Source organism: Cheilinus undulatus, linkage group 22 (genome assembly GCF_018320785.1).
Source record: "Cheilinus undulatus linkage group 22, ASM1832078v1, whole genome shotgun sequence".
In the NCBI taxonomy this organism is placed as follows: Eukaryota; Metazoa; Chordata; class Actinopteri; order Labriformes; family Labridae; genus Cheilinus; species Cheilinus undulatus.
In genome coordinates this window covers 12,673,538-12,699,262 of record NC_054886.1, presented here as the reverse complement: position 1 = coordinate 12,699,262, position 25,725 = coordinate 12,673,538, and the positions used below count along the sequence as shown (strand labels likewise).

Sequence of the window (25,725 nt, the reverse complement as noted above, 5' to 3'; positions counted from 1 at the left end):
GAGCTGTGGCTTAAAGAGGGCCATTTATCCCAGATTAAACACATAGATAGGATGTTTGCCAGAGGCTTACAATAAGTGAACCTGGAGTGTAGACAGTGGCATAGAGCAGCGCCAGAATTAGTAACTCCTCTGTTGTCCATACGGGAAAGCTAGCTGTTTATTTATCTTCAAGGGAAAAGCACCTGTAGTGTTATTGTTTAATCTTCTGCTGAACGTCCCACTCACTCACGCCATGGTGAGTAAGTGGCCGAGTGACCTGACCTTCACAGGAATCACATGACTCTGACCAGTAGAAACCACAGAAAACAGCCTCTGGCTGTCTGCCTGCTCTAACACATGGCTGCAGATGTCCTAATATGGCATGTTAATGGGCCCGTGTGGAGCAGAGGGAATGACAGCGTGTCTGCTTTTTTTTTTCTCTTAGTTATCTTTACAGGAGGGTTGCGTCAGTTCGCCGATGAGCTAATTTCCTTTTCTTCCCTAAGTTAGGTGGTATGGTTTGAGACAGGGGAAGGACCGTCTGGGGGAATTCCTCAACTCATCAGGTTTATTTCAAGTTGCAGTCTCATCCTGATTAAAGATTTGTTATTATTCCACTTTTTGTAGGAAGAAGTATGCCAAAGAGACCCACCAGTTACGTAACTTTCTAAAATAATCAAGAACGGGCTATTCTCTTGTGGCCACAGCATTCCCAAAGTAAGATATGCATTCTTAGCTACTTATATTGTTGCTACCGCAATGCTCTGCAGTGCTTTCTATTCATACAGACACAGTAGCTCGGAGCTAATTGTGGCAGACACTCATTTTGAAAGGGAAAATAATGACCAAAAATGGTATTAATGAAAGAAGACAGAGGGTGGAAGTTGTCCTTCCTCTCTTGTTTTGACTGTATTTCAGTCCTTTCTACAGTCTCTTTTTGTGCTGCTTTTAGCTCTATTTAGCTGCTGATGAATTTGGCTGCTTTGTTGTGGAAATGCTCCCAAGCCCAGGGACCAATCAGAATCTAGACTAAACAGGAAGAGAAGGCAGCTTCCTGTCCAGGCCTTGAGGAGCTGACATTATCCAGTGCAGTACTGATAAAAAGTATTCACCCCTTTGGATAAATAACATTTTATTGATTTTATAAACCAATCATGGCCAAAAATACAAAGAAACCTCTTCAGTGTCAAAGTGAAAACAGATTTATACAAAGTAAACAAAAATGTTTGGATAAGTCTCAATCAGGCTTGCACATCTGGACTCCAATCTTCTTTGCAAAACTGCTCAAGCTCTGTCAGTTTGCTAAGGGATCAGGCGTGAACAGCCCTTCTAAAGTCCAGCCACAAATTCTCTTTTGAATTGAGGTCTTTGCTTTTACTCGGCCACTCTAGAACATTCACCTTGTTGTCTTCTTCTGATATATTGCCATGTTCATTTTACCCTCTGCCTTTACAAGCCTTCCAGGGCTGGGAGCCAAGAAGCATCCCCACATGATGCTGCCACCACCGTGCTTCACAGTGGGGATGATGTCTTTGTGGTGATGTGCTGTGTTTGGTGTCCGCCAAACATAATGTCTTGTTTGATGGCCAAAATGCTCCCTTTTTGTCTCATCAGACCAAAGAACTTTTGCCCACTTGACCAGGGAGCCTCCCACACGCCTTTTGGTGGACTCTTGTCCAGATTTAATACGTTTTCCTTAAAAAGTGGCTTTCTCTTTTCCACCCTCTCATAGAGCTTTGACTGGTGAAGACCCTGGGCAACAGTTGTATGCAGAGTCTCTACCATCTAATGCTAAAGCTCTTAACAACTTAAGAATAGTCCTAGGTGTCTTGGTGGCCTCTCTCACTTGTCTCCTTTTACCGGGGGGGGGGGTTGTAATTAGTAAATTTATCATCAGTCATCAGTCAGGGGGTCAGAGAGGTAACACCACCCCATAGACAAAGAGATGTTAATTTTTGAGGTTGAAAACTACAGGATCCTTCCACATGTATTTCTTAGACAACATCAACATTTTATTTCCTTATGTACTCATCCATGGTAAGAGCAAAAACAAAAAAACAGTATAATATTAAAGTAAAAAGCAAACTAGCAGAAAGGTAACATAATTTATTGAGTAATTCTGTTGTGATTTTGTGATTTCTTGTCTCCAGGTGCTCAGTGTGCACTTCAGAGCTGGATCCAGTGGGTGAGAACGTGCTGTAGGTCAGAGTAAAACTGTCGTGTATCTGTGCATACACAGAGTTTGTGAAATCTGCATTTTACTCAAATAGTTACAGTAAACTGCTACGTGACTTACATGAGACCACTGGTGCCAAGCTTGTTAGCTTGGCAAGGGCCTTGGAGCAAAACTTCCCCAAAGACAGTTATGAGGACAATGCTAAACAAAATTTAAAAAAGCTAAGTCAAAATGCTTCTGAATCTGCAGTTAACAGAGTTGCAGTTAACGGCTTGGAGCCCCAGGCCAGTACAGGACCCCTGAGGATTGAAAAACTTCAAACCACAGCAGTGGCCAAAATACTTCAAAGCTTTAACGAGTGGAAAGTGACGTTGGACCGCTCTCTTGCGTAACAGATTGGTGAGAAAAGCACTACCAGCATGAATATAGGATGAATACAGAACAGTTCATGTTAGAGTATATTTTTAGCAAAATCTATAACCTGTTTAATAAAGTAGAAAGGATTTATGACAGGGTAGGGTTTTTCCTGACTATAGGCTTGGGTCAGGGTTAATTTTGGCAGCTATTTAGTCTTTAAGTTGAAATGTTCATTATTTTCAGTTACATTTCAGTCATTTATCTTAGTTCTTGGTCTATGAAGACCCAAAACAAATGCTATTTTTATTGTGCCAATGGCTTCTCTACATCATCCACTATAGACCTTTTATATGTGATGTCACACAGTCCTGCTTGGTCCTGTTCCCCACCTGAACACAAAAAAGGTCATGCTTCTTTCTGGACAGCAGTGCTTAATAAATGCTAATATCCTCAAATTCCCTTTGCTAATCTTTGTAGTTCACAGTTTGTCCATCTTTCCAGAAAGCGTATAACCTTGCAAAGCAGATGGAAACGCCCGTTTCCGTGTTTCTCACAGGCGAATCCATCTTGCAAGGCTACCGTCTGAACCGTTTGGGCCCGGTTAGAAAGTGACAGGACCAATCAGCGTCGAAGGGCAGCACTTTCAGGTGTGGCAGAATCGTGACGTATGCAAGTATTGAGAAGAGGGCGTTGCAATTATGGCGGAAGACATTTGCGTGGATGCTGCTAAAGTGTCAGTTTTATCAGAACTTGACGTCATTTCTTAGTTAAAAGAAGAACAAAGAACAGCAGCGAGTTGTTTTCTTTTCAAAAATGACAAAAGTCATGTACTGACATGTCTACAGTCGCCATGGTTTACGTTCTCTATGGAGATTAATCCTCGGTAGCAGTAGCAGCAACGTCATGTTTTGTTGCTCTGATTGGCCCGTAAGTATGCGACAGACAGAACGTTCATCCAATCACACTCCAAGTTTTTTTTTCAAAGGCTTTGCCCTTTCCCAAACCCTGTCTATGGAAGGTTAACCAGATGGATGTGTGAAAGCTCAGCCAGAGCAGCAGTACACAACAAAGAAGAATATGTTAAAAAATGGCATCACAAAATCAAACTTTCCAATGAAATATTGGTGTATCTTGTATGAATTGTCAGAAACTACAAACATATAGTTTGTAGTTACGTAGCTCACCTAACCACAGAGACAGACACAACAGAACAGCTGGGCAAAGAAGAAACCACAGATTTGAGGAGGTCCTTGTGAGACAGTGATAATGTGCCTATAAAGAATATTCATCCCCTTGGATGTTTTATCCTTATATTGATTTTATAGATCAATCACGGTCAATATAGTTTGGCTTTTGACAAAAATATACAAAAAACTCTTTAATGTCAAAGTGAAAACAGATTTCTACAAAGTACTGTTGATTAAATGAAAATATGAAACATAAAATAAGTTGCAGCATAGATATTCCCAGGTTAGTATTTTTGCAGTCATTTTTTAATTTTTTTGGTATATTTTTTGGGTCAAAAATAGCCAAAGTATATCGACCACGACTGATTTATAAAACCAATAAAAGGGCAGAACGTCCAGGGCGGTAAGTACTTTTTATAGGCACTGTATATAAAATTAATAATAGTAATAAAAATATTAAACAGCCCTCAAAGATCTTATTGTTCACTTAAAATAGCCAGCTTGTTCATAAAAACAAGCTATTAATAATATTTCTGTTGCACTGTAGAGTGTGATGTTACGGTTGTCACGTGGTGCAAGAGGTCCATGGACAGTTCACTATCTACTACTATTTAGGGGATTGGGAGTAAGGACAAAGTTTGCCGTTCTGAGCATAACCGTAGTTCAAATCATTTTTATTTATATAGCACTTTACACAAAACACAACGGATCCAAAGTGCTTTACGGAAAACAGCAGTAGTTAGCTAAAGCTAGCATGTCTTAGCCAAATGTGTCACAAAGAATCAAAGCACAGCAGCTAACTCAGACCAAAATATGCCTAACACTACCTTAAAAGTTGTTTATTTTTAACCTACTTGACACATCATCCTTTCTTCGAATAATCCATACAAAAAAGAAGAGTGAAAATGACAACATTTGTCTTTATGGAAAGCTTTCTATTTTAGCTTTAAACTGCTTGCTAATAATGTATGAACAATGTGAGCTAAGCATCACATCAGCTTACTTGCCCTAACTTACTTTGCCTAACACAACCTTGCTTTTTAGTCTGTTTAACACTTTCTTTTTTGTGCTTGGTCAATACAATAAAGAAAATTAGATGAAATCTGGTTGTAAAGAGGGCTTTCTGTGCTAGTGATTAGCTCCTAGCATCCTAGCTTCATGTCAAGTAGGTCTTCCTCTGTGCAGTTTATTTAAAGTAAAATGCTGTAACTTTTCTCTTGGAAGTTAAGCTTTATCTTACATAATTCTATTTCAAACTGTGTTTTGATTATGGAATATAGTTTTTAATGGCTGTGAAGACTCAAACCCTTAACACTTTCTCCAGCATCAGTCCAGCAGTTTTTTTCTTTGTCACCACAATGTAAAGCTTGTTTTTCCTCTACTACTGGGTGTCTTGGATCATAACATCATTATGCCAGACCACAACATGATATATGACTTTCAAGGTGCCAACTTTACCCTTCTGTTAGTCTGCCAGGCCAGTAAACTCAAAAAATATTGGGCTGTTTTAATGACGCTAACAGACGTTAGCTGTAAAGAAGGGTGTGTAAATCGACCTTCTAAAGTTGGAACAGGGAATGTCTCCTTTTTATTTCTTAAGAGGTGTGAATAATGTCAGTGTTATGTAATAAATAAGTCTTTTCAGAAGTGTTGAATATAAGTGACACTGCCATTTGATTGCTTAGGACTGCTTGGAGTCCGTCTGTCTGAGAAACTGAATTCTGTGAGATAGATGTATTTTATTATCTGGTGATGACAGCTTTCCAAGGTGTTAAAAAACAGAAGTGTCTTCTGCATGACACGATCTACAGTGGAGCAGAACTAATGTACTTTTATTTGAGATAATATGTCACAAGCTGACTCGTCACTGGTCTTAGAGGTCAGGAGTTTTCTGTCTTTCAACATCAGACACCCTCACTTAATAGACACGAGTTATTTCCTAGGGTAGGGGATTTCAAAGTGTGGAAGAGTAAACTTCCATATAAAGAAACGAATGGATAACATTTTTATATTTTCTTATCCATATTTTTCAAAAATCCATCTTTCCAAGGCAAATGGTTTTGGCAATGAACTTATCAGCAATAATGCCTCATTATTGCATGCCTCATGCCAGCATGTGAAGTTGCAAGACAGTCTGGCTGCAGACTATACCTTTCATGGCCACTTTCACAGACCATTAATCCATTGGGGACACAGTCTATTTCAGAATGAAACTTTAATGATACATAAAGTCTGGCAGTTACATTCATGAAATAACCCCATTGCAAATATTACAGACTAAACATTATTTCATAAATTAAACAGAAAAAGATAAGAGGTCTAATCTGGGATAAAATTAAGTTCAGACCTGTTTCAGACGTAGTTACAAGAACTGTGGCTTTAGCTAATAGCTACACTAGCTATGCAATAAGCTTTACTAAATAAGCCAATATAGCTAAGTTAGCTTTAGCAATGTGAGCTTTAGCAAATATGGGTAAAGCTTACATAGAAAACGTAGCTATGTAACTGCTTTGTGAGCTCAAGGTTAGCTAGCTACATAGCTAAATTAGCTAGCTTTGTAAGCTTCGCTTGCTGCATTTGTATTTTTTTGGAGGACAAACTTTTTTCCTGTAAGCACACTGTTTACTCTGCTTTATTAAAGGCTTTGTAATCAGATTTTGCGGGTCAGGTTTTTAAATTTTTTTTGTTGTTACCTTAACCTTTACCCTAACCCTAAACGGAAGTTTAATCCAATTAAATTTTAAAATGTTTTACCGTGTATTTCCAGTTTGACACAGACTGCATTTGTAAGAGTGGCCATCATTTATGGTCAGACCCCTCTCAGAATTTTGATGTATTTACCGGCATTTTGATGTCTGATTTCTTATTCTGATTTTGTGACCTGCAGACGCATCGATTGTTGATGTCTTAATACAGAGGTGTCCAAAATTTTTCCACGAAGGACCACATACGGAAACGTATCAGGACAGTCGGGCCACTTTCATATTCCTTGCCATCAGGATTTAAAGTTAGTAAGACTAAGCCAATTAAAGTTAATAGATGCTTAGCGATTGAGTTGCCTTAATGGCTAGTTAATGGCTGACAGGGCAAATAGACTTGCTCCCCAAAACCCTGAAATCAAATTTCATGGGGCCCTGTTTAGCCCTGGCTACCACTGGTTACCACTGGTTCTGCCCCTGACAAATTATTGCTATCAAAATGTTTTTTTACAGATTTAACATGCATAGCACTACCTAGTGCTGAAAACAAGAAGTACAATACAGTTAAGCACAAGCTTCATGTTTTAATGTGTGCCATATTTTCCCTAGAATTTACTGCGGGCCAATCAAAACTGGGCCATTTTGCCCCCGGGCCATAGTTTGGACACCACTGTCTCAATACGCAAGTTTTCCAAGTTTGAACATGTACGTTTTCTTTTCAAGTGCCCCCCCATCTTAAAAGACAACTTGATGATGTCTGAACATGGCAGTTTTCAACATCATAAGACATCAGTCTTTTAAGCATTAAGACACATCACAGTTTGACAAGTTCACACATTAACATGTAAGTATTAAGCGTCTCAACATGATGGTCTTTATACATCCTAAAATCTCGTATTTAATGTCTTAACATGACTTAATACATCTTGATACGACAGTTTCTGACTTCTAAACAGTTTCTGTCATCTTTCTGTCGTTTTAGATGTCTACAAGGTCCATTTAACATCCATTTTAGACATCTTGACACATTTAATGTATCACTATGCTGAGGGTCAATTTTTTAACGACTTACATGTTAATGTATGACAGATACAGTTGTTCATTTTTGACATCTTGACAAAGCAATTAATTTACACTTTAAAATATGCTGTCCTAGCCAATAACATCCATCACTAAAAGGAATAATCGTATTACAGAGACACAATTTAGCAACAGTCACTGATGCTGGTGAGGTGATAGGGCAAACACAATTTATTTTTCAAGGTTTCTTGTCGCATTTTTAAAATGTAGTGAGAGGCCTCACACTTTCTTACGCACAGCACTGACTAATATTATCTACAATGTTTCTGCCTCTAGCTGCTTCTGAGCCCACATGTGCGTCTGTAAAAACTGTCAGGGGTATCTTACGCACGTCATCAGCAGAGCTAGAGAGGCTGCTGATGAATACAGCGGCAATGCTCTGGTTTTTCTGCTTGCGTCGTATGAAAAGGAGCCATTAGTCAGTCTTATAGAGCCACACAGTCCTCCTGGAGCTATTAATAGGCCCACAGGCAGCCTTAGTTTTTCTTTTCTTCAGGAGAAATCTGGCTGAAATCCCCCCTTTCCCTGCTCATTTCCTCCCCACCCTGTGCTCTGCAGAATGCCGTGTACTGTGACAAATCTCATAAAGCTATTTTTAGCCCAGAGCAACAACATTCTGCTATAATTATACTGTGATTTACGTATAAGATCGACACATAATAACCATAGGCAGAGAGTAACACCTGTGTTTTCAATAATTCTACACATAAAGGTGTAAAATCCTCATGTGAAAACTGAAACCATCTCTAATACTGTATATATGCCTGCTTAGTCTCTCACCAATTATTAATTCAAAGCAGACTTTACTCATAGCCATTCCAGCTGTTTTTTTACTCTTGTCTGGTTTCATTTAGTCATCACAGCATTCTTTAACCAAAGTATAGCAGAAAGATTAACCTAAACTGGTGCTCCATACAATACAACTCTGAAAACACTCTAAGAGGAACAACAACATTAAAAGAACACATTATTAAGTACAATCAGTGTGACATACAGCACTGTTCAGAACTTTTAGGCATGTTTGGGCCAAAAATTGAGGCTGAAGAAGGCACTGATGTGGTGAATACGCTGCCTGGGGGCCCCAGTGTGGGGGAAGGAGGATTGGCACAACTCTGTGGATATTCTGGATGTCCTTGCATATTACCAGGGGCATTGGAAAATAATTTGTCAAAATAATAACAAAGTCAACACCTTTTGGGCAGAGTAAGCATTGGATGTGGCAAGTAAGAATGGCCCTAGGATGACCCGAGGGCCCAAACTACTGGTGGTCTCTGGGTGTATTACTAGGTGTGAAAAGGCCAAGACAAAAGTGATGTCACAAGCTTGACTGTAGCTACAGAGCAACACACGTGTGTCGACATGTATTGAGCTTTACTTTATGATACAATTCAATAGAATCAATCTGATATGATGCTACAGAAGAAGGTAAGGCAGCAGCAGATGCAATATAATACAATATAATACTATATAATATGATGCGATAAGATACCATATGATATGGTATGATAACATTTGGTATGTTACAAGAGGACATGATGTGATATGGTACGGCACTATATGATAGGATACAAAACAATACAATATGATATGATACAATACGGTATGGTATGGTACGATATGATCAACAAGGTACTGTTACGCTACGATACGAAAAAACATGATACGACACAACAAGGTATGGTACAATACAATCAGATAAGATACAGCATGATACAATACTATACGACATGGTACGGTATGGTACGATACAATACGACAAGGTTCTGTGTGATACGATACAGTAGGATACAGTGTGGTACCATACGATTCTAAAGGGCAATGTACGGTACTGTATGGTAGGATATGACAAGATACAGTACAGTACAACACGATTATGAAAAGATACGATAGGATACTACAAGGTATGGTACAATAGGATAGGATATGGTATGGTATGATACGATGCAACAAGTTACGATACTATCAATCAAGGTACAGTACGGTACAATGTGATAAGATACTGGACTGTACAGGTATGGTACAATGTGATAAGATACTGGACTGTACAGGTATGTTACGATATGATTAGACAAGGTTGGGTAGGGTGCAATACAATACACTAAGACACGGTACAGTACGATTTGATTCTATACAACATGATATGGTATGTTACAATACAAACAAGATACAGTGCTATACGATACAACATGACAAGATACAGTACAGTACAATACAATTATGAAAAGATACATTACAATACGATACAATAATGTACAGTACAATATGATCCAATCAGATGTACAGTACAATAAGATACAACAAGTTATTATACAGTCGATCCGATAAGATACGGTATGACGCGTACGACAAGTTGCAATACTATCGATCCGGTAAGATATGTTATGATGCGATACAACAAGGTACAGTACGGTACAATGCTATAAGATACGGTACTGTATGGTATGATACGATATGATACAACAAGGTTGGGTAGGGTAAAAAACGATACAATAAGATAATGTACAGGATGATACTATACTACACGGTACTGTATGTAAGTTACGATACAAACACCAAGGTACAGTACAATGCGATCTGATAAGATACAGTGTGGTTTGATAAGATACTATAGAACAAGGTACGGTACAATACAATATGACAGGATGTGGTACAGTGCAATATGATTATGGAAAGATACAGCACAATATGATACAACAAGCTATGTTACAAAACAATATGACAAGGTACAGTGATCTGATCCAATCAGATGTGGTACGGTTCAATATGATATGATACGATACGACAAGTTACGAAATGATACCATCCAATAACAAACAGTATGATTCGATACAACAAGGTACAGTAAGGTACAATACGATAAGATATGTTACTGTATATGATACGATATGATACTACAAGGTACGGTACGGTACAATACAATACAATAAGACAAGGTACAGTACGATACAATAAGATACAACAAGGTACGGTACAATATGATCGGATATGATCCAGTACTATATGATAGTATACAAGAAAGTTAGACACACCCTCTAATACCATCTGGCACAACATTACACACCACAATACAATATGATACAATGCAATTTGATACAATACAAAGTGGTTAGATAGGATAAGTATGATGTGATGCAATACGAGTGTACAACCTGACACAACATAAGAAGGTGAGGTTGGGTAAAGCTAGTAAAATATGATATGATACAGAGCACATGATGATACAACATGAGGCAACATGAACAATTAGGAAACAGTGTGATGCAATACAATGTATGATAGTGATGATAACAGAAGACATGATACAATAACACACAGTGTGATATGGATGAGGACTAAGTTACTAGTCCCCCAATGAAAATTGCAGCTTTTTCAAAGTATTTCCCAGGTGCTGTTAAACAGGAATTTTTAACAGCATTTCCAGACATCCTAGTTTTATTTTAGATGCTAACATTATTTCAGTTAGCACACAGAATAGTACAGTATTTCACAACAAATAAAAACTACCAGGTTCTAAATGATGAGTCCCCCTGATGTTAATAGTCAGTTGTGTCTCCTTTTTGCTGGAGTACAGCCTGCAGTTGCAGAGTTGATGGTCCTCTGGTATGGACCTTGGTCTTCAGTCCGCCCCCAAACACACACACAGATTTTCAATGGGATTCAAGTCAGGCCAGTGCAAGCCAGCCAGTAATGCTGGCTTTGGTCTTCTGGTGGTATTTCTTCACCAGGAGTGACATACGATTTGATTTGTTGTCGTGTTGGAAGACAAAGCGACAACCCAGACCCAGTTTTGCTGCGGACCACTCGATGCTGTCTTCCGAAGTCTTCACATATACTTCCATATTCATGATTCCTTTCCTGAGATTCCCAGTTCCAAACTCACTGAAGCATCCCCACAGCATACTGCTCCCACCAACGTGTTCCTCTGTGGGAAAGGCGTTCTTTGGGTTATTCGCCTCTCCCTTCTTTTCCAAACAAAAGCAACATCTCAATGGCCAAAGACCTCTAGTTTGGTCTCATCTGACCAAAGGACATGTGTCCAGATTGTCCTTAGCATACTTGAGGGTGTGTCTTCTGCAGAAGTGACTTGGTCTGCATCCTCTCAGCTCATTCCTGTGGAGGGCTCTGGTGATGGTCTTCTTTGAGACTTAGCAGTTGTTCTGGGGTCTTTAGACACATCTCTCACTGGTTTTCTTTCCAGAGTCTGTAATTTTTCCCTTCCTAGCTCTGCCAGGCTTGGTCTGTACTATGTTGCTGTCATTAAATTTCTTGATCATATTTCTCACTCCAGTTCTTGACACTTGGAAACGCTGTGATAACTTTGTATTTCCTTCTCCTGCTTTGTGAACATCAACAATTCTTTTTCTCAAGTCTAAACTGATTTATTTTGTTTTTGCCATGATGCTTTTGCCCATGAAAGCTCAAACCATTACTAAAGTTTTATACTGTGTGTAAACAGAAAGATAACCCTCAGTTTTAACTTGATTTTACAAGCTTTGAGCATTACAAAGTTAAAGCACAGTGGTTCTACAGGAGGCTAATAATTTTGACACTGGGAGGTTTTGTTTTTTATACAAATCCATTTGGAAAGATAAAAGACAAGACCATAGTAGAGCACAAATCAAAGATTTCTTCACACTGTTGAACTTTCTCTGTATTTGGTTACAGGCTGTATTCTCAGAGGCTGTGAATGAAAATGCAGATCTTAAAGGCTTTTGTATAAGCATGAAGGTTAGGCTTAAAAACGTGTCTGTGACTCAGCGTCACAGCCTCACAAGGCTCAGAACATAGTGTGGAGTTAAAGTCACGTGGTTTTGAGGGTGTATTCCTGGCATTGTGGCAAACATGCATACCAGGAGATCAAACCAATCCTGTTATCACCTGGAAATCCTGGTTTCTCTTGTCTTGTTAACGTTAACAAAATGCCTAAAAAAATCCAAGTTCATATTTTAGAGGGTACACTCTGTGCTCATGTGCCTACACACGCCTAAAACTTTTACTTTACTCTGTGTCCTGAGTTGGCCTGTTTTTGCCTACAATTACTGTTTAGTAAATTTGGCAACTATGCTCAGCACCCTGATTGCTGTATTTCACTTTGGTAATTTGAAACATTAATGTAATCTTTACCTTTTTTGAGTGTATTGTCTTGTGTTTTGTTTCCTATTGTAAGTGATCAGTTGTCTGACTTGCTTTTTACCATATAAGTACATGAACATAATGAATATACATGTCTGTATATTGTAGAAAATGCATGAATCATAATGTAGGAGTAAAGTGATTGCACACTGGAGAAAACATAACATTGTTATGATGTTCAGATGACTCTTTATGAGTGTCTCCTTCATCTTAACGCAGTAATTCTGAATATCAAAAACGGGATCCTTGAGTAATAAACCACTACTATGCTGGCCTCTGAAAGAAATGTAGCCCTGAAAAGACATTTATTGTTTAACCTCTTTACTCATTTGGGTGTTTTTACTTCTGTTTTTTCTATGAATTCTCAGTTCCTCAATCTCAGCACACTCCAGTTTGGGACTTTGCCGTTAAGACTGTCAAATGCCATAAAACCATGAGATCATTCTTATTTTTATGCTGAAGTTCACAGTTTGATGACATGTCCACAATGTGCGTCATCTCAGACACAACATTGATCCCTTCAGCTCTGACACCTCATGTGAGATCCAGCTGCTTCAGGTTTTATAGATTTCAGGGAAAATTCTGACACAAATGTAGGATAAAGAACATAAGAATTCCATATTTCTTTTTCTTAGCAGTTGCACTCAAGTTTGACTTTGTAGAAGTTGGAAGCTTCATTTTTATCAGCTGAAAATAACAGATAAAAGTAAAAAACAAAAAAGTCAACAAAGTAGGATGAAGTAAAAGCAGAAGTGTACATTCTTTGCCACCAATCCTACAGATATCTAAACATTACACCTAAAGAGTGCCCTCTTGAGGCTGTAGTGCTTATTGCAACTTACACAACTGACAGCTAGATGGAGTATTTAAAGCATGATGCTTCTTTTGCTTTGACTCTTAAACCTTCTCTGAGGTATATATATTAATCTCACATGGAAATTGTGATACTATGTGGTGCCTGCAGCCTGGTGGTTAAATCTGTATACAGAAGCTGCAGTCCTCAAAGAGGGCAGCCTGGGTTTCACTCAGGCCTATAGCTCCTCGTCCATAAATCATTCCCCAGTTTCTAACTGTATCCACTGTCCTATCTCAATATAAAACCCTAAAAATAAGACAATCAGATAGATAAGATTGTATGACTCAAAGCTAAAAGGAAAGTATTCAGAGCAGAATCATTTCCCATTCTTGCTCATCATGGTGGGATTTTCTTTGCCTCATTTTGTGCACCACCATACAGTTTTGATGGGAGACAGATCTAGACTGAATGCAGGTCGAGAAGCCACAATTTTCCAATTCCAAATGGCTCCACCAGAGTGGCTTCAAATTCAGCAATATGCTCCGTTTTTAAATTGACAAAAATATCATGTAAATATTTTTTTCACAATAGTGAATTTTGAGTTTGAACGTTAAAAATTGTATCTTTGAGCTGAATTCAGTTTAATATAGGCTGAAAATGATTTGCAAATCACTGCATTCAGTCTTCATTCCCAATCTACGCGATGACCCAACTTTTATGGTATATTGTAAATATGGTAAATAATTAAAAGGTTTTGGGAGCTGATCTCCCAGTTTACAGGTATTAATAGGTAAATAAATAACTTATAATAGCACATTTACAGCTAAGGATAATCCAGAATTACTTTAAGTTGGTTATAGTCAGACAGAATCAGTTTTTCATAGAAAAGACAGAATATTTACAACTGTAGGTGGGAGTAAGCTTGTTATTATACATTTTCAGGGTATGAAATTATTAAAAAAAAATACGTTTGACTTTTTGCAAATTAATCAACATTGTTCCACCTACCATGTCCACAAAGTAGCATACACGCCAAGTGTGTGCTTATAGGAGCAAGACAGGTTGAGACAAGTTGAGACAGGTGTAAAATATATGGTTCAAAACAGGGATAATTTAATCCCTCAGCAACACATTAACAATCACTTTACCACAGCATACGTATCTGAATTGTTATTTAAGTGAAATGTTAAAATTCAACACGTTAAAAGTCATGAACCTCATCATGTTTGTTTCATAACCCCTCGTCTATTCCTCCTGTCGCCTTCCCTGGGTGGGGCGCTCGCTCCCCATTTCTCAGCCGTTGATTGTAAGCACCGTTACGACCATTCCTGTCTGGCTTGTCTTCCGGATCTACCAGGGAGGAAACCGACTCACTGTGAGCCTCAAAATCATCATATCTACCCAACATGGAGTTCTCCATCCGAGCAGCCAACGTGGAGGACTGCAAGGACATCGCGCGGATGATCATGGTGAGTGGACACGTGTGCGCGAGGACTCGAGTGCATGCATGGCTGTAGACGAAGCGTCTGTGTATGTTTGACTCGAGGACGTAACTGTCTCTGACTCACATGCTGTCGCCAGGAGATGGCTGTATGTCGACCATGTTGCTGTTATTAGATTATTGAGATGTAATTGGGTTAATATTAGAGCTGCAGATTTGTCACGTGTGTGTATTTGTGTCAGTGCAGCCACTGGAGCTCATAGACTACATGCTAATAACCGGCATACACATGGAGATAAGTATGATATTCCTGGCAACTGATAAGAGCTGATCCTATTTTCATATGTTCACAGGAACTGGCTGAATATGAGAAAATCTCACAACATGTGAAAATCACACAGAGAGGTACAGTATGAAGCCTTTGTGCAAGCTAAATATCAGAGCCTTGAGGCCATACTTTGAAATGTGTTTGACCTTCATAACAGTGATGAGCGTATAGAAATAATTTAGGTTAGAAATAACATTCAACTGGAGATAGAAAGCAGGCCTAACAGCATCAAGAGGTGGGAATTGCAGGGCTAATCGTGATACAATGTGAAGTATGTTTCCTAGGATACTTAGAATATCACAGTAAAGTGATGCTGCTTTTATCCATATATTGGAAGAGTGCCATAAAATATGTCATGATATTTGACTGACTGAAGCATGCAAAATGCATGATTCTTTCGAACTATACTCAAGCATGATTGCTCCCCCCTCCCACTCACCTGCTTCCACATCAGTAACATGTTCTATGCCCGAGCACACCTGTTTACGTATGCAGTCCGATTCAGTTTGTGGTGGTATGCATGCAGTTGGTTAGCAAATCTGCCAAGAAGAACAAATAAAAAGCAGCAACACTGGCTACCTCTCACCATGACATTTGTTTATGCTCTGTGCAGACAGTTTTGTCCATCCTTCTACTTTGAACTTCTTTATTATTTTAAGACAACAACAACTGTCTTCCTACTTCCACGTCTGCTGGGCATCTCAATGGGAATTCTTCACCTTGAACACCAAAAGCAGCCATCTGAGTTGATCACAAATACCTTAATAGGTCTTCCTGATATTAGAAAAGGTGGTTATGTTGGCTGAACTGATTCTGAGCAGGTGAAATTCTTGCTTTATTGGGAGTGGGACCAGCTACATCTGCTAAAGCAAGCAAAACATAACTGTGTAGATTCAGTGGAACTAATGTGACCAGTTAGACCAGACAGATGATGAAAAGTGTGACCTTGATTTAAGAGAATTTGAATAATTTTGCATACTTTAAAATCACAAGCATTTTACTTTTCATGCAGACTTGGAGCAGGATGGCTTCTCCAAGAACCCATTCTTCCATGGGATCATCGCTGAGGTACCAGAACAGCACAGAACCAAAGATGGTGAGTAGAAACTCTTCACTTCCAGCTGTGACCAAGAAGCAAGTTGTTTTATTATGCCTACATATAATGGAAGTCTGTCTATCCATCCATCTGGGCCATTCTTGTAATGTGTTACCTCAAACCCCTCTCCCATGAAATCATCACAAAATCTAGGTAGTCAGAGCCTTAGATACGAAGAGAAAATCCACTGAAAGTTTTTGGTCTCCTATCGGGAATGTTTCAATGCAGATGATAATATTGCACTGACTTTCAAGGCAATTTGAGCAGGTTTTTCTTTTATTTTTCTTAAAATTTTACATTAAAATTATCTCAAAATATACAGAGTGAGAGCCTTCTTTAAACATTGCACATGCCAACTCTGACTTAAGATGGCTTGATTAGATTTTTTAGGTCAAATTTCAAGTTAATTGGGCCTCGTTGTCAGCTCCTGCTTGTGAACTGTTATCTCCAGAACACTTTCTGGGATTTTTTTTTTGTTTTTTTTTTTTTTTTTTACTTTGCAGCAATATCCCCTCTGACTCCAAGATGATCTGACTAGAGTGTGCAGGCCAAGATTTTCAGGCCCCCTTTTCAGGACCCCTTGGGGGACATTTCTTTCAGATTCGCACTAATACCCACTAGGGATGCATGATAGGACGATCTCAGATTGTGAAGAAATAGAATGTATCGCTGATCTGCTAAAGCTGCTCCCTCCCCTTCCTCTCAACGCAGCGGTGATTCACGGCTGCAAATGAAACTGAAACTTAAGATGATTTCTAAACTACCTATATGGAGCTGTGTTGTGGTTTTCCAATCCATCAGTGTGCAAAAAAACAATTGCACATTCGCATAACGTTTGCAACCTTTTTTTTGATTAGCTCAGAAAGGCAGCATCCTTAAGTGGCTGCTGAGGCTCGAACTTAGCGAAGAGGAATTAGCCACATCATGGTCAGTGTTAGAAAGTGTGGCAGAAGCAGATACTGTTATTTTAACTGTTATAACCAACAGCGTTTTGCTTTCCATTGTTTTCTGAGTTATTTACAAGTCTTTCCAACTCTTCTCAAGGTTTACCTGTCAGAATAATTGGATAAAACGTGAAACATCATCTTTTTAAAGAGTTATTCGGTAATGTCCACAAGGTGGACATTGATTGTTGTTATAAAATGTTTTTAACAATATAATCATTGATTTCCATGCATTCCTTTATCATAAATGCATGCTGCTGCATGATCTCAGCCTGATCTCCCTCCTCTCTCCATCATTGTGAGCACACAGGTATGAGTTTGACATCACTGTGCAAATTAATGTTTTGTTAAGACTGAGATCACTGGCATAGAAATGCATGCTAGCTACAGCTTTTGGAGGTCAAATGTTGACTTCATTGGACAGTTCATGTTGATTTCTACCAGTCACACTACCATAGATACCACCCCAGCTCTGCTTCATGACCCACCACTGTCCTGTCACTGTCTGGCAATGATAAACCTTGTTTAATTGTCATGCTAGTTCCAGCTCTAGTTGTGCATGTCTTTTAGTTGTTGAGACAGAAAGTCCCACCTGATGTAACATAACTTGAACTTTTGCCAGAGGGCAACATTCATCTATACGTCAGCCAAGAAAACTGCTGTGCATCAGCATTATTTCTAAACAAGTGTGTGTGAACAGGGCTGGTTACACTCTTATTTCTGGTTGAATCTTTAATCAAATATGACAGTTTCAATTTCAAGGCCTTCAGCCAAATGGCGGCTACGACTGTTTGAACATTTCCCCAAGTCTTAAGTGGCTCATTTGGATACGCCACAAATCTAGCCAAGCTAAATTATTGTTTAAACCAATCTTAGGATAAAAATACTGTTATTTAGTCTTGAATGGAACCCAAATACTCACAGCCTTGAGGAAAGCTTACTCACACTATAAATGTGCTCCACAGCGAGAAAGAAAATCCATCTTTTATGGTTATGTTTGCCTTTGATTAGAGAAACTGTCATTAAAAGATCTCTGGACAGCATTAGTAACACAGCCTGAAGTGGACTGAAGCTAATCAGTTGCAGTGAGAGCTGAAGTCCATTATTCTGTTGTTGTGGAGCACATGCTTCAGAGCAGCTGCATTAAACACAGTCAACAGGTTCATTAAGCCGTTCTTATTACCTGATACAGCACAATGCTAATGCAACCTCTCTCCCTATACCTCTTACATAACAAGGCTAACACTCGACTTTTCTTAGAGGACCATAAAGAGAACATTAACGTACGCTCTGCTGCTCAGCTAGGTCTTTTTTTTTTCCATGACACAGCCTTTTTCCATACAGTCACCTCTACCCTCAGATATCTGACTCCAGGCTTCATGAAGTAGTGCGTCTAGATATCTGATTGGTATTGACAGCAAGCTTTTGACAGCTGTAAACAGACTAATAAGTACACCAAAGGATAAAAATAACTATGTCAACATATTAAAAAAAGATGTTAGCTTTTGTTGTAAAAAAGTACTAAATGCTGCAAATTTGATACTTTTCCTGGACTGTTGAACTACACTGATTATTTTTATATAACTGTTAATATCTTTTGAGCAGGACTGTGTGTTATGTATGATCTGCCAATGAAAAGGGTAACATTTATACCCAGTCCAGTTAAATACCTGTAATCATTCTGCTCTGTAGCTGAAATATCCATTACATTCACAGTCCATTTTTTTTGCCTGTTTCTGAGACTATAAACCAGGGATGTCCAAAAAATATAAGGATGGTGGGGCCACTTTCATATATAAAGTGCCTATAAAAAAGTATTCACCCTCTTGGATGTTTTACCCTATGCTTTACAAAACTGCTCAAGCTCTGACAGGCTGCTCAGGGATTGGGCGTGAAAAGCCCTTTTATAGTTGGGCCACAAATTCACTATTAGATTGGGGTCTTAGCTTTGACTCAGCCACTCCAGGACATTCACCTTGTTGTCTTTAAACCATTTCTGTGTAGCTTTCACTGTATGCTTTGGGTCATAGTCTTGCTAGAAATTAAATCTCCCAAGATGTGATTCTCTTGCAGACTGAATACAATTGTCCTTCAGGATTTTCCTGCACTAATTTGACCCTCTATCCTGACAAGTCTTCGAGAGCCAGCTGCCAAGAAGCATCCCCAGAGCATGATGCTGTCACCACCATGCTTCACAGTGGGGATGGTGTGTTTGTGGTGATGTGCAGAGTTTGGTGTCCGCTGACCATAGCGTCTTATCTGATGGCCAGAAAGCACCATTTTGTTCTCATCAGACCAAAGAACTTTCTTTACTGTGGAGCCTCCCTAAAGCCTTTTGGTGAACTCCAGTCGAAATTTAACATGAATTTTTTCAACATTTAATTTCTCTGCCACTCTCCTATAAAGCTTTGACTGGTGAAGAACCTGAGCAACAGTTGTTGTATAGAGTCTCATCTCAGCTGCTGAAGTTTGTAACTCCTTCAGAGTACAGACGACTAACAGGTTTCTTGCTGGCCTCTCTCAATAGTGTCCTTTTTGCATGGTCACTCAGTTTGTGACGACAGCCTGATCTGGGCAGATTTACATCCTTCCATTTCTTGGAGATGGATTTAACTGAACTCTAGAGGATGTTCAGTGCCTTGGAATTGCTTTTCCATCCTGACTTCTACTTTTCAATAACTTTTTCTCTGAGTTGCTTGGGGTGTTCTTTTGTCTCTTTGATGTAATGGTAGCCAGGAATGCTGATTAAACAGTGACTGGACCTTCCAGACAAATTGACTAGACCTGTGTTAAAAGAGGTCAGTCAATTTAAAAGGGGGTGAATATTTATACAATCACTAATTTTACATTGGAATTTTTATTTAATTGACATTACTTTGTAGAAATCTGTTTTAACTTTGACATTAAAGTTGTTTTTTTTTCAGTCACCCGCACCAAACCATGTTGACCATGATTGATTTTAGGGGTGCACTAATTGATCAGCCAGCCGATCGATTGGTGCCAATTGTATTAATTTTGGGTGATCGGCGATCGGCCGATACTTACATATGAAACTGATCTTATCCACTGATCTTATCTACCTCTACCTACTAAAGTGTGAAAAATGAAAGACTAAAGGAACTGATATAATTTAGTAGTTTGGACCGCAATGCTTTAAACTTTTAATTTATGTTTGAGAGAACTACCTCATGTACAGTTAAAACAACAAGTCTGTATTGTTTCACGGGTATTGTTCAGTGTTTTTCAATAAAATAAGGTTGGAACATTGAAGGTGTATGCTGTCAGTTTAAAAAGAATCGGTATCGGCCAAAATTGGAATCGGCAGGTCAGGCTTTTTAAAGATCGGTGGCCAGAAAATTGCAATCGGTGCACCCCTAATTAATTTGTAAAATCAATAAAAGGGTAAAACATCCAAGGTGGTGAATACTGTTTTGGGTACTGTACAGGCAGTTGACTAATGTAATATCTGCAGTTTTTGCTAACTTGTCATGTCATATTTATTACAATAGTATATGTGAATGTAGATGTTGGTTTTACCATCTCCATGTGGCTAAAAATAAGATGAAGACTTTTTTGAATTGTGCTATGAAAACATCTTTAACTTTGATAGCTGATTATACAAGAACAAAATTTGGATAAAGATTTAAAAAGTTAAAAGTTGATTGGCTCTCTAAAACTTTCTGATGTACTTATTTCACATATTTGCTGTTTGTTTTCAGGCCATACAAAGATAGGCTATGCACTTTACTTCTACTCCTACAGCTCATGGTCAGGCAGAGCCATTTTCATGGAGGACTTGTACGTGATGCCGGATTTCAGAGGTAAAACCAACTGCTTCAAAAACACACTAAGTGGTTTTAAGTCACTGTTTGTAAAAGCAGAAAGTCTTAATTGATATGTGGTTTGTGTTTTACAGGGAAAGGCATTGGTAAAGCACTGATGAGCAAGGTAGCACAGGTCAGTTAAAAAAAAAAAATCTTTAGAAAATCTTGCTGTGATAGTTGGAGAAATACTGCAACCATTTGCATGTGAAAAATGTAAGACAATTTATATTGAGTTGTTGACAAACTATGCAATAAAGCAGTTCTCTTGTCTAACGTTCTGCTTTATTTTGCTCTCCTGTAGCTCGGCTTGGCTGCCGGCTGTGGTCAGCTAAACTTCACCGTCCTGGACTGGAACAAATCCTCTATGGACTTTTACCTGAACCAGGGTTGCACCGATGTTACGGCTGACATGGGCTACCATTACATGAGCTGCAGAGGAGAAGCACTGGAGCACCTGGCCCAGCCTTAACCAGCACCAAGCTGATGGCAACAAGACCTTGGCGAGTTTAAGGTCAACATACACGATACAGGGATAGAGTGGCCCGTTCCAAAACCTAACTATGACAATCGTATTAAAATTTCACTCAATGAATAAATGGGATAAAAAGATAATTGACTGTTTTTTAAGCCCACTTGGACACCGACATCTGTTGAGCTGTTATTGATTCTGCATTAGATAATAAAAAGCAGCTGTTTTCCTAAACAGCTAGCTAGCAAGCTAGATAGATGGATAGATGTAATAGGGATAGAGGGAAATTATTTTAGATTAATTTATGGTGTTTACAGCAGTTTTTGCTATAGTATAGTTGCTATAGCTAAAAAGCAACTGTTTACTCAATTTGGCTAACAATATTATTTTAAAAAATGAGTCCTAAATTTTGCAGAGCTTTTAACAAAAGCAGAATCATCTTTTTTTGCTGTTTTTTATATTTGAAATGACAAATGGCTTATTTTATTAGCTTTGGTTGGCTAGCGCTGGCTAATTAGCAGGCTAACTCTTTTAACTAGCAGAGACCTACTTTCCCTCTTATGTCTTTTGTTTCTAGCTGGCTGAAACAGCATATAAAGATGGTAGAATAAAAGTAAATTGTACACATTATGGCAACATAGATGCTTTAAAATCAGGCTAAAGCTAGGCTATGCTAGAAAATACTGAAAAAGCACAATGGGATTTGTTTTTCTTTCATTCTAGGCTGTGTAACCCCAGTATTTCCCTCAGTGGGAATAGACTAATACATGCATACACTTGAGTAGTAAACATAAGCTAGCATGAATAATGTTAGCTACATGGAGGGAAAATCTTCTCCAATTCATCAAAAAAGCAGTAATGCTAACATTAGCCTTAACTCTGATATAGCACTTCAGCTAGTTCATATTTGACAGCTCTGTTTAGATTAAAATAACACAAAATAATGCAGCTAGCTTATACAGAATCTTAGCACTTTACTGTATTTTTCAGTTTACTCTATAGTAGCTAGCTTGGTTGGAATGCTAAAATGTGCGGCTAACTTCCCCCCAATAAAAATAATGATAATGATAATAATGTGACACCTCAACATGACTGCTACCTTTTAATGCTTTATTAGCCAGGGTTTCAAAACAGTCAGTTAGCTCATTGTTTAAAGGCTCAATAATGCAATATAAAAGTATTGGAATGGGGCCCATGCAATATATATAATAGTACACGACTAAGGCACTGAAATGTGTTTTGTGTTTACCCTTGTGATACTTTATGACTCAGAGCACCTTTATGTGTTTGATCAAATAAGTGTGAAGAATGTGGAGCATATGGGAATTTGAAGGGTCTAATAGTTGCATGTATGGGATTGTGTGACTTTCTTTCTTAGAATGACTAATGTCAGCCTTTTTTACACAAATATTCAGAAAAATGTTATGCAGTGGAAAGCCAAGCTGCTTGTTTTATGCTATGACTGTTGGTAAAGCGCAAGTTCTGGGCATCTTATCCCTTTACATGTATTATAAACAATGCAGCAGCCAAAAGAGGTGTCACCTCTCCCCTCATTTCCCTATGAGGAGCACTGTTAGGCTGTTGTGAAGCACAATGCTGGTATTTGCACTGTTTTCATCTTGTATGCGTTTACAGTTCTTGAGAAGGAGTCAGCTGAGCTCAGTATTAACCTACTTCGTGGGCTGGTTTTAGAAAAAGGGTTGCTTGAAATTAGACCAAAAAAGGAAGCATCTGGGGGGGATTTAAAAACTTGAAGTCTTGGAGTGTGCTCTGTTTGTGTCTTTGAATCTATCCTACTGAAAGGAAAGGGGCATAATTCTGGTCTGCACTTCTGTTTTATATCCTGTCTACTTTTTTTAACTTCTTGTATCATTTCCAGCAATTTAATGAAAACAGTCTGAGCTGCAGGTTATATTTAGTTTGTTTTCTCTAGCTCTAAACATCTAAGAGCCACTGACCCTTCTCTCAAGGTTTTGCAATTTTATTTTCAAACTTTGTTTACAAAATAATTAAAGAATGACCCATTGTTATCTTTAATTTTTGCTCTATGAGGTTGTAAAATATTCATGTATGTTTGTCTCAGTGTGCAATATATAAATACAAGTACATCATTATACTATTACAAAGTACATGAGCCAAAAATTCAACATACAGTGCAAGAAAACATAAATTTTGTTTGTACTTCCCATTGACTTCAACTTTGGCACAACGCCAACCCAAGGCTATAAAAACACAACCTTATGCTTTGCTCTAAGCGTTGATTCTTGTAGTGTAAGTTCAACCTTGAGCCCTATTGCAATAACTGATACTGGATAATGTTTTTTTCTGTACAAATTACAAAAAAAAAGTGGGTATTTGAAATGATTGTGAGATTTTTAGTGTAAATACTGTGTTTTTAAGTAACTGTAATTGCTGGTGTATCGGTCAGTGAAAGTAGAAGAGACAACCATTTATTTCCACAGTTTAAATCAGTACAGCTGTGTAGAGGAACCTTGGTGCTTTCAATATTTCTGTTTTCATTTTAGTGCATTTTCATGTGATTTTTTTTTTCTCTGATTTTGTCTCTGAAATGTTTATGATCAAAGATACTTGTGAAAATCATGTGAATCCAAAAAGTCAACTTTTCCACTTCCTCAACGAGTTTACAAAGGGCTTCATAACATAATTATTCCCTCGTTATACAATAAGTATCACAGTTCTTCTATCAAAGTTGATCCAAAAGGATTTATAGGGTTTTCATAACTTGACACATGTTAGAAATAAACTGTCTTAAAGCCATGTTACATTAGAACCTGCATGAGAGTGGTATGTATTTTCAGCCCACCTGTTGTCACCCATTCCTGAAAACTGAGTGTTTTTTCATGTTAATTCATGTTCTCCATTCGACACTGAGAAATAAAAGCAGTCAGACTGCAGTTGAAGTGATTTTGTTGTGTGAATACGTAGTTGTGTCATATCTCTTTGACTTAACTATAACTTGAATCATAAATTAGTCCTATTTGGAAAAATAATTAATATATGAAAGCGAGACCTTTAGAAAAACTTTTAAAACTTGAAGTTGTGAAATGTTGGCAGCAAACAAATCCATCTGACCTACAGTCAGCATACTCAAACAAACGGACACTTTAAGCAAAAGATGCTAGGCACTTGTGCTCTTTATGTGTTCACTGTCAAAAAAAAAAAAAAAAAAAAAAACACCAAACACTGAAACCAAGTTAAAGCAGTAAAACATGAACATGCAGGCAACGCTTGTGAGTGCCACACACTGGTTTCTCAGTTGTTGGGGTATTAGGATGCAGAAATTGACCAACAAGAAATCGCTGCTAGCCTTCAGCAGTGAACTCAGTCCAGATTCACGCAGATAAATCCCTGTACCACAGCAAGCCGCAAGGGGGCGATTGAGATATTTAGGCCACATATTTCTGGGGCTGCCATGTAGTTTCATGTGAATGTGCTGTGTCCTCATTGGTAAAAAACACATGAAGGAAAAATATATTTCATGTTAATTCTCAGGCAGTCAAAAATAAACTCACTTGCGCAGAAATCTGCTGCTTTAATCAAGAACATATCAGTAAGTTTGTCATGCATCTTATTTGCTATTTGTAGTTAATAATACTTGGTTTTTAGTAAAACTGATCAAACATTTAAAAAACAATTCAATCTCACTTATTTTGGAGTTACTTAAATATCAGTAAGGATTATATAAGGAAAGAAGGAAAAGACACCCTAAATACCGCAACTTTTTTTTCCATAGCAGTTTTCTCAATTTAATTGAGCTTCTGGGGTCCAGATGGGAAGCTGTGGGGGGCCTGATGTGGCCCCTAGGTCTGTTTTGTTTTTAATTTTAGATTTACTTTTTTTTTTTTTTTTGCTGATAGTTTGATGCTAACAAATGCTAACGACAAGTGCTTTGTGAGGGGCTGGCAAACTGTTCCATAATCACGTCATGTTTTGTCAAACTACTTGTTTAGATGGCCTGAATAGAGCATACTGTAATGAAAGATAGTGAACCTGTGATGAGGCCCTCTGTGTCATTGTCTTTTGAATATTTCGCTGTAAAACTCACAATAATCAGTTGGAAAACAACTTTGAAGTGCCACAGAGAGGCTGTACATTGCCTTTCTATTCAGTGGGCCATGTTTTGAGTTTGCAGTCGGTCCAGAAAGTCCAGATTGGTACTCGGTATCAGCCGATGCCCAAAACTCTGGTATCAGTA

General features: G+C 38.3%; 1 protein-coding gene across 1 annotated transcript; it reads left to right on the top strand.

Annotated features, from left to right (window-relative positions):
- Positions 1-14,700: 14,700 nt before the first annotated feature.
- Positions 14,701-24,434, top strand: LOC121504647 (thialysine N-epsilon-acetyltransferase-like). The gene is made up of 6 exons (XM_041779626.1): positions 14,701-14,876; positions 15,202-15,253; positions 16,189-16,272; positions 20,936-21,037; positions 21,133-21,173; positions 21,342-24,434. Exons 1-6 carry the CDS (start codon positions 14,814-14,816, stop codon positions 21,507-21,509), a joined length of 510 nt encoding a protein of 169 aa, XP_041635560.1. The 5' UTR covers positions 14,701-14,813; the 3' UTR covers positions 21,510-24,434.
- Positions 24,435-25,725: the final 1,291 nt, after the last annotated feature.

Excerpts from the sequence above, each read along its gene's own strand:
- LOC121504647 (XM_041779626.1), top strand. The coding sequence starts at position 14,814 with ATGGAGTTCTCCATCCGAGCAGCCAACGTGGAGGACTGCAAGGACATC. Across the intron at positions 21,038-21,132 it reads CGTGATGCCGGATTTCAGAG|GGAAAGGCATTGGTAAAGCA; the intron begins GTAAAACCAACT and ends TGTGTTTTACAG. Across the intron at positions 21,174-21,341 it reads TGATGAGCAAGGTAGCACAG|CTCGGCTTGGCTGCCGGCTG; the intron begins GTCAGTTAAAAA and ends GCTCTCCTGTAG.